The following is a 10,029-nucleotide window of genomic DNA, read 5'->3' as shown; positions in this document are numbered from 1 at the left end:
ATGTAATGACCCTAGATGTGGTTAAGGGGTCTGAAAGCCTTGAGGCATGGAATACCTCTTTGTTTTGTTGCTAGAGAGTTTGTCTCTCATTACAAGGGCCTGAGTTTGCTTCCCAGGCAGGTTTTCGGGAGAAAGATTATCTATACCAAATAGATATATTTTTCATGCACTTAGTAAAGTGGCCATCTCCTGAACAAAATAGAAAAATAAAGTTTGGACAGCACAGCCATTGAGGTATCTCCTGCTAGCCCTCCCATCCAACACTGTACTTTACTTGTAAGTTTGTCATTAGTGAGAACAGGTATGTTTTAAGGTTTATTTGTTTTTCAGCACTAAATGTTCCCTTATCATATCATGGTTGACTGAATTCCCATGCACTTTATGTTTCTTCCTTTTGAACTTGTTGTGTGGTCTAGCACGTGCCCAGAATTTGTGAGGAATGAATCTCTTGTAAATATTATGAGCTTTGGAGTTGGTAGTTTGTTGTGGGAGCACACCCTCGCCCTCATCACCACTTTTAAAGCTGGAGTTGTTTTGTCGGTTATTGAAGGACTCCAACACTTTCGCAGGTGTCCTTATACCAAGAAACCTGTAAAGAAGCCAACATAACTTTAAGGGTGACCTAAGATTTCATAGTAAGGGTGGGTTTGGTAGACAGCCATTAGTCTCTCTCTCTCTCTCTCTCTCTCTCTCTCTCTCTCTCTCTCTCTCTCTCTCTCTCTCTCTCTCTCTCTCTCTCTCTCTCTCTCTTCATATTGGAGTAATCCATGTAGCAACTGATAAGTGATCTCTGTCCCAAACATCACTTACTTCTCAGGCACAACAGGAACAGACAACATGATGACAAAGGCAGTGATGAAGGATGACATCAGCATGGCCCTATACCTGCAAACAAATAATAACATATACTATCAGACTCTCTCTCTCTCTCTCTCTCTCTCTCTCTCTCTCTCCTTGCCAGCAGATGACATTTTGAGAGTGTTGGAGGTGTAACTTATCCAAGAATGGGGATCCACAATATCACAGCAGTGCTCATACAATGTAGCCTTTCCGCAGAAGCCATTAAAGCCTTATTTCAGGAGTAGCTACTACCAAGGATTTGGGGTGCCATCATATTTTATAAGCAATGCTTACAGGCAGTTAAGCATTAAGCTGCAGAGTTCTTTGAGTCTGAATTGATGATGAAATTGCAAGTCCTTTGCTCTACTATTCATACTTCTAAAATAATAATTTATGAAATGAGGATTTTATCTTATAACCTGATAAAAATAGCTTCATTATACCCAAGTATGTACAAATTATAATATTTGAACATATCTTTAATGTTATCCCGGGCCCCCGAGACGGAAAGGCGCTGGGATCCCCCGTAGATTTTCCGCGTCTCGGGGAGAGAGATCTTAACATAGATTTACATAGGTATTCAGACCACACTTCCTATGGTCCAGTGGTCAGCCTAAGTGGAATCCTATAAAATCTAATGTCACCAAGACTTTACATTTCAACTTAAGTGAATATCAAGGTGAAGGAAGTGGCGGTCGAGCTAGTTTTTAAATGAATTAATCATACCTACTGTGGGGCTCCCGTAGTAGAGTTTCCGCCTTGCGCTTCGGCGGGGTGCTAGAGCGTAGGTTCGAGACCTGCCAGTTGCCATGGGGGTGGAAAGGTGGGCTCTTTCCGACACCCTCAGCCCCGTTGTTGGGCCTCCTCCTTGAAAGAATTGGGTATCTCTCAACCAGCCGTCTGGGTGGTTGCGCGGCATGCACCGCCTTCTTCCCTTGGGGTATATCCCCGACGAAAAAAAAAAAAAAAAATCATACCTACTGCACTGGACCACTGATGGTAGGAGTTTACTCCGTTCTCGCGCTATAACGTTGGTGAAGAAAAAAATGGTGCAGCCTGAATTTACTTGTTTACATTAAGTTTTGTGCCATTATTTCTCGTTCGGAACGTGTCATCGATCAAAAACAATATGGGTTTGTCCACATTCGTAAAACCACTAAGTATTTTGAAACATATAGTTTCAGTTTTCCTCGGAGGCGACGTTTCTCAAGAGAGAACGGCTTATATGGGATGAGAGCCTTTCATCGCAAAGTTTGTTGTGCAAGATAGAGATCGATATCATCTTTGTTGCCCTACGTTGCACACATAATTTTGCAATCTCCTTTGAGTGGTGGAGTGACCAAAACTATACCGCATATTTTAAATGAGGTCTGACTAAACAACTGTAACTACAGTGGAAGTATTACATTTTTATTCTTGTACGAGAAGTTTCTCTGAAGCCCTAGCATTCTGTTCGTTTTTATTTTTTATTTTAATTTTATTTTTTTCTGTTGTTGATCAATAACAACAGCAAAATAAAAAATTGCTGAGAGATTGATTGATTGATTGAGAAAGAGAATTTCCCTGTCAATGCAACAGCCGTTGACATAAAGGCACAGATACTTCCAACAGGAGTGACGTATTGAAGTTACCTGTGGGAAGACATAAGAATGGAGCTGACACGTCTGCACCACGTGGCCCACCGAAGTAAGGGTCCCGGGAGGCGATACTGTACCACCATCACTTGGCGAAGGAATGCCCTACGCAGTCTGGTAAGAGAACATAATAGTTATTATGGTGTGTGTGTGTGTGTGTGTTACTCATGCTGTACATATTCGCAAAGCCTTCAGCACCCCTCATTTTGAGATTGGAGCTGCATATACTGATGGCTATATGGATGCAGCCGGAACTTCACGCGCCATTTCTCTTACTCGAGGAGAGACAGCAACGTCTCCTGTCAGCGGAACAAAGGTTTCTGGCCTGAGCCTTTTAACAATATTCCAGCCTGCCATGATGCATTAATTGTGTTGTGTGTGTACAGGCCCTAATAGAATACTAGGGGGGAGAGGGTATCTTAGGTTCATGAGATATGGGTATATAGGTATATATGTATAGGTCTTTTTTTTTTTAAATAAGCACTTTTAGGGGCATTTTTAGTTCGATATAGATAACATATGGTGGGAAAATATAGGCCTAGCCTGTCCTATCCCCTCCAGGAATTTCAGCCCTGTAGCTATGATTAATCTAAGTAATCAAAATACAGTACAAAGAAGGAGGATAACAATGACTCCAGTGTTGGAAAAATCTTACTTAGCATACACTTAACTGATAAGCATCTTAATTTGCTTTTCATATAAAAGTGACAGATGAAGGGGGACTCAACGGTGGGTCTGAATACGAGGTTTCAACACATGTGATGTAGATATAATTACTTAAGGAGAACAAGTTATGGCATGTGACAGTTAGTACAAGCTAGATATAGGGCTACATTCGCAATCTACAGTTTACAACCAGGTTACTGGATGAATAAAATATACTTATAGAAGTGTATACCAATGCATGGTTGGCTATATATACATTTGTGTGATTTAGGCTATACTAATCTTTGTCAACGCTAACTAAAATAATCGTCCATTAACAATGAAGTCATAAAGGCCCATGGTTAGTTTTGACTGCAGACACCATATACATGCACCTTACACCATCACTATAATTAAAGACTTGGCTAAAGCGAAACCAACTATAGGTACATTAAAACTTAGGCCACAGTCTTACACCAACTACAGCTTTGGTTAGAGTTGAAGCGAGTGCGTCTTAAATACGTGGACATATCTCCAATTTTGTGTCACCTCATTGTTCCTTGAGCTGGCGGGCCAAAACTACGGTCACACTCCACACCGCGCCGCACTCCTGTCACATTCACACACCACGCTGTCTCGACACTCACTGCCTCTTTAACCTTTTACACACCCCAGCATCAGGTGCCACGTATTCACAGCTTTCAAATATCCAGGCCACCTTTGGCATGACTGAGCAACATTATGCAACCCAATTTTACAACGTGTAGTGTTTATACGAATCCGTGCCACTCTACTGGAGAGAAATTCACCCCTTTGCATCATCGAACCTCATGCCTCACAACACCTGTAGGTCGTAACAGGTGCAGGCACAGGTGTGTGTGTGTGTGTGTGTGTGTGTGTGAGAGAGAGAGAGAGAGAGAGAGAGAGATTCCACACTCGTTTCGCCATCAATGCAACATTGTCGGAAAGGGCGTGGTGAGAGGAGCTAGGTAGCCGAGAGTGTCGGGGAAGTGAAAGGAAGAGAGGAGAAGGAGGGGGTACTCGAGCAGAGAAAGTGGATATAGCAACAGGTAGGTTAGGTACGTACGTGTGCGTGGGAAGGGAAGTTGTGGAGGGCGTCGAGGAAGGGGGTGGGGGGTAGTGTAAACATAAAGGGGAGTGGTGGTGTAGACTAGTTTTAGAGGTGGTTTTCAATCAACCTTATTAAGACTGAGAGTCGTGGGGGTGCTGGTGAGAATTTATACTTGCCCTCCTGTTCTGTACGCAGTGGACCACCATATGGCTGTGAGGCTAGGCCTCTGAACTACACCAAGTAAGTAATAACCCAAAAATAGTACAGGACAGAGGGTGGCACATGCATTATAAATTAATCCAAGCAGTGACATCTCAAGTAATGGACGGCGGACTCTTGATTTTGCGGCGCCCTTGTACGTCATTAAGCCGCGAATTTTGGAAAATCAACCGCTTTGGTGCGAATCGCCATAACTCGATCCCTTATTTCTGGGGCTACAGAAATGTTTTTGGTATCAATCGACGGCAAAATGAAAGGGCTATATTTTTTATTAAGCAACCGGGCTAAAAAACCGTCTCGAAAGGGTAAAAAAATCTAATAAATTCGCAAAAAACGTCTCTGAAAAAAACTATATTTTTGAGTTCCCAACCTTGAAACCCACTCATTTATTGAGAATTTCAAAATACGTATTTAACAAATACTTTAGCCCTACCAATGTGCTTTCACTGCTCTCCAATATGATTTGCATAACATTTCCCTACTCCCAGAAGTTTCGTCGCTAGAACTTGAAACGTAAACCCTTTTGTGAGTGATTTTGACGAACTCCAGACACTTTGCCGTTTTTGTCTAGTGTGGCATTGCTATTGCGTATAGAAGGCTGTACTTTGGCATGTAGCCCCTCTTGGAAATGTAGTTTGACCAGCTCGAAGGAGTTTTTGATAGCTCGATTCCAAGTTTGTCGTCGAACCGTCACTAAACAGCCTGTTTTTCGGCCCTTTTGCCGCGATTTGGACACGTCCTAGTTTTTTGTTTATAACTTTTTTTATTTATTTAGTGCTTTCCAATTTGTTTCTCTGATTATTAATCTTTATTAATAGCGCTTTCATTTGCCAACAAGCACGCCTTCCTAGCTTCAGTATTTTTTGCTCGAGCTTGACCAGAAGTCGCGACTAAAATTCGTCGAATCTGACTCATTTCACTCGACGCGACGAAAAACCTTCCTGACGCCACAAAAATTAATATATCTACATAAAAATTCATATATGAACAGTTCAATATGTTGACTATCTTGTATTAAAGCTATTTTAAGATATCTATATAAAAAGCTACTTTTCTATATATAATATTTTCACTTTATAAATCAACCTATATTAAGCATTATTATACATGTTATTTTTTATTTAATTTTGTATTCAACCCTATTTCTTCCCATTTATGAATAATACATTTAATTTGCTTTCTTCTGATACCAAATATGTATGTATACATATATAGTATTTACCGGTTTTTGACGCCTAACTATTGCCAAGGAACATCAGGAATTGACTAATTTAACGATAAATATAAATGCAGCATCAGCAGCAGGAGACAGTTTTTGGGTCGGAAATCGGCAAATATAAGATGCAGTGTACGACAATCTGACAACGTTGCGAGCGAGTCAGTGCCAGTGGGGTTCGTGGATTCGTGAGGTATGGACACTAACGACAGACGCTCAGCAGGAAAAGGTTTGTTTAACCCTCAAATTAGTCTTTTCTTAGTGTATTGAATAATAAATGGCCTCATAAACTGGGTAGTAAGGTCGTAGTAGCCCTTGATGTGGTCGGAAAGGGGCAGGAGACCTCTCAGGAGATGATATTACTATAATAGGCCCATATTCTCAAACATTCCGGGGCTCACACGTAGAGGTTGTGTATTTTCATGAGTAGGTTTATGAGTCAGGGGATAGATTGACAGGCTTCTGCACTATATGAACGTGAAAAAACACACATGATTACCCGACTAGTCCCCATTGTGGTCTTAACAAATAGTTGACGTGAGAGCCGAAAGTGTCTTGAGTGTACGGGACCTTCACTTACTCCATGACAGGGCCCTTCAATCTTGCTCCATAATTTTCGTATATTCATGTCCCACAGACCAACCGGAAATTCAAGACATGGGAAGTGTGAAGCAGGAAAACATCTAAAAATGTGATGTAGCACTTGGTTCCCCCCTTCCCCCACTATGACACTCAACTTACCATACCCCTCCCCTCCCCATACTGTATCATGCATTACATAATTTTTGACTGACACTGTTTTTGAAAGCTCATTACTTTGTGACTTCAAGTAGCCTATTTATAGGCCATCCAAGTTTGGTTAATTTGGGGGAAAATTAACAAAACCTTAGCCACCTCTGGCAAAGTTAATACTTACATCATGGATTTCTTTTTGGTCCCTGAATGCAGTGCAGTAACAAGTGACGGTAAAGATTCGTATTAGGTCTGTGCCAGTATCTCATAATCTACTTTATGAAACATCAGTATCTCTTCATATATCTTTTCTACAAACCTTCAACAGTCATGGAAACGCTTTGAAAATCCAATTCAAGGACTTTTTTTGGTTAAGATTCGTTTTAGGTCCGTGCCAGTATCTCATTACCTACCTTATGAAACATCAGTATCTCTTCATATATCTTTTCTACAAACCTTCAACAGTCATGGACACGCTTTGAAAATCCAATTCAAGGACTTTTTTTTACTCTTGAAAATATGGGATAATGTTTATGAAAGCGCGTCGCCTCCTCTGCTGGCCGCGGCGACGGTGCAGCGGGTGTTGCGAGAAATACCTCCTCGCTGAAATAAGTCACATATACATGAAGGGGGGGTCGAGGGGGGTGCAGCCCCCTCGTTAGTAGGTCGTAAAGTTCGGTTGGAGTAGTTTAAATATGCTCCCCGACCCTAAGCCCTCTGCGAGCTATTTTGCGGCTGCGGCGGCTGCAGTGTCGCCGCGGCCAGCAGAGGAGGCGACGCGCTTACGTAAACATTATCCCATATTTTCAAGAGTAAAAAAGCGTTTCCATGACTGTTGAAGGTTTGTAGAAAAGATATATGAAGAGATACTGATGTTTCATAAAGTAGATTATGAGATACTGACACGGACCTAATACGAATCTTTACCCTTTTTTTTTACTCTTGAAAACAGGGGATAATGTTTACGGAAGCGTGTCGCCTCCTCTGGCGGCGGCCACGACGACGCTGCAGCCGCCGCAGCTGTAAAATAGCTCGCAGAGGGTTTAGGGTCGGGGAGCATATTTAAACTACTCCAACCGAACTTTACGACCTACGCCCCCCCCCTGGACCCACCCCCACATGTATATGTGACTAATTTCAGCAAGGAGGTATTTCTTGCAACACCGGCTGCACCGTCGCCAGAGGAGGCGACGCTTTCGTAAACATTATCCCCTATTTTCAGGAGTAAAAAAAAAAGTCCTTGAATTGGATTTTCAAAGCGTTTCCATGACTGTTGAAGGTTTGTAGAAAAGATATATGAAGAGATACTGATGTTTCATAAGGTAGGTAATGAGATACTGGCACGGACCTAAAACGAATCTTAACCCAAGTGACTTCCGGAAAGGAGAAAGAATCCAATTCAGGGACTATTTATTGTTGAAAATAGGGGATAATAATACATGAAAGCGTCGCCTCTTCTGGCGGCGGCCGCGGCGACAGTGCCACCGCCGCAGCCACAAAATAGCTCGCAGAGGGTTTAAGGTGGGGGAGCATATTTGAACTATTCCAACTGAACTTTACGACCTAACAGCTAACGGGGGGCTTTGCTCCCCCTGGAACCCCCTTCATGTATATGCGACTTATTTCTGCGAGGAGGTATTTCTCACAACACAGTGCCATGGCCACCGCCAGAGGAGGCAACGCTTTCGTGAATTATTATCCCCTATTTTCAATAATAAATAGTCCCTGAATTGGATTCTTTCTCCTTTCCAGAAGTCACATGTTACTGCACTGCATTCAGGGACCTAAAAGAAATCCATGAATTTAAGTATTAACCCTCTCGCGCACCATAAGTTTCAATAAGTTTTCTTTTCTGCGCTCATTTCAAACATCGTATCTCTCGCCGGTCGAGGCAGATTTTTTAGTGTCCCGAAATCCCGAAATTTTTTGTTTCTCAGCTACTTTCTTCCGCCAAAGCTGCATTTATCATTATACATAGTATATCAATGGCTTCCTTATTTGTTGTAGTTTTTCATGAATCAATAAAGAAGTAGCAATAGTAATTCATAGGACCATTTATGGACATGGAATAAAGTGAGCATAAACAATTTTTCTACTTAGGTCATGTTCCCACCTCTATAACTAAAAACTTTGTGGGTCAATTTTTCAAGGTAGATGTATTTATAATAGCAGAATTTTATCAAGATTCTTATGGTTCCTTCAAATCTCTAATCGGACAATTAACACCATGAAATATTTGCGGAAAAGTAAAAATATTGAAAAAAGTCCGTCTTTCCTTTGCTTACGTAATTCACAAAATATAATACGCTACTACCTGTGAAGAGAGAAGAATACATATTACACCTAATCAAATCACTGTATTGCACTATATAACACTATTACCACTGTTATGCGGTGGGCGGCATGGGCGCGCGCAAGCACACAGCAGTGAGACGTGCAGATTGACTGCCGAGAAAATGACCAGAAACTGTCTGTTTTCTCAACCGCGCTCAAATCTGTGGACGCAGAGAGTGTTGCTAATTGGTTAATTTTGGAGAGGGTGAGGAAACTTACTCTCAAACAAAAATTGACGCCATTGGAGTGAATATAACTATTTAAAAATAATATTTTTGTTCAAATGGACGCCAATGGCGTCCCAGTGCACTTTGGCCCTAAAAAATCTTACACGCCATTGGCATCCCGGTGCGCGAGAGGGTTAACTTTGCCAGAGGTGGCTAAGGTTTCGTTGATATTATCCTTAGGGGATTAGGCCAGATTAGGTTAGTTGGTTTTATTACTTGGGATGATGCTACCTTAATCATTTTGTAGAGGAAGACTGAGGTGAGGGTGTATCAGTTTTTTTTTTATCTTTTAACTGGTTTCAGGCCCTGCTCTGCTGCCAGTGCAGTGCTCTGCATGGCTGTCAACATTATAACAATAATGTTAGCACCTAAATTTGTCCTCAATCCTCATGTTTGTAACATCATAGGATTTAGTGAATAAGTGAGTCTTCAGTACTTTCTTGACGTTTGTCAGATTGCTACTGTTCTTAACATCCCCGGGCAACTCATTATTGAGCTGTGGGGCACCCTTCTCAAATGCTCTGAAACCCAGTTCCAGATTGACTCAGGGCTCAGTGTGTCTCAGTGACATAGCAGTGGCTAGATGAAAGTCCTGTAGTAAATTTCTCATATATCCAGGTTTGCCAAATCGTGTTGCTTGATAAGTCAAGATGCATATTTTGTTGACTATTCATGCCTTAATGAGTAGCCAATGTAAGTCTAAAGTGCTGGTGTTATTCTCTCATGTGACGGAAGACTCTTTACAAGCCTTGCTGCTCTGTTGTAGTTTCCTCAGCAGGTATTTTGGTAGGCCATAATAAAGTGAATTACAGTAATCCAGCTTATTAGATACATGATTATATACAGTCATCTTTATGTTTTTTTCATACAAGTATTTCTTGACAAATAAAAGATTTCTTAGATGCTAGCCTGTACAATCAATTATCACACCTAAGTCTTTGACTGCCTTTTTTACAATCATAGTGTTATCATTAATCCGAAGTGTGGAGATATCTAGCCTCCTGTGATCATTATTCTTTCCACAGTCAGGCATTCAGTTTTGTTCTCATTCAGCTTCAATTGCTTGGAATTCATCCATTCCCCAATATTATCCATGATTCTACACAGCTT

At 41.4% G+C, this 10,029-nt stretch overlaps 1 protein-coding gene and 1 long non-coding RNA gene across 3 annotated transcripts in view; one reads left to right on the top strand and one right to left on the bottom strand.

Annotated features, from left to right (window-relative positions):
• Positions 1–302: 302 nt before the first annotated feature.
• On the bottom strand, positions 303–3,913 carry LOC126999911 (uncharacterized). Of its 2 annotated transcripts, XM_050863066.1 has the most exons (5): positions 3,767–3,910; positions 2,472–2,588; positions 1,567–1,707; positions 811–885; positions 303–589 (listed from the first exon to the last, which is right to left on the bottom strand). In XM_050863066.1, exons 1-5 carry the CDS (start codon positions 3,844–3,846, stop codon positions 316–318), a joined length of 687 nt encoding a protein of 228 aa, XP_050719023.1. In that variant the 5' UTR covers positions 3,847–3,910; the 3' UTR covers positions 303–315. The 2 variants fall into 2 exon arrangements, with proteins under 2 accessions (XP_050719023.1, XP_050719024.1); XM_050863067.1 differs by lacking the exon at positions 1,567–1,707 and having other exon boundaries at positions 3,767–3,913.
• Positions 3,914–5,797: 1,884 nt separating this feature from the next.
• Positions 5,798–10,029, top strand: part of LOC126999912 (uncharacterized) — a 35,235-nt gene continuing 31,003 nt past the window's right edge. Inside the window, exon 1 of the long non-coding RNA XR_007753657.1 lies at positions 5,798–5,855. This is a non-coding gene — a long non-coding RNA (uncharacterized LOC126999912). The remainder of the gene's footprint in view (positions 5,856–10,029) is intronic.

Source organism: Eriocheir sinensis, chromosome 17, assembly GCF_024679095.1.
Source record: "Eriocheir sinensis breed Jianghai 21 chromosome 17, ASM2467909v1, whole genome shotgun sequence".
In the NCBI taxonomy this organism is placed as follows: Eukaryota; Metazoa; Arthropoda; class Malacostraca; order Decapoda; family Varunidae; genus Eriocheir; species Eriocheir sinensis.
This window is presented reverse-complemented; position numbering and strand designations above follow the sequence as displayed.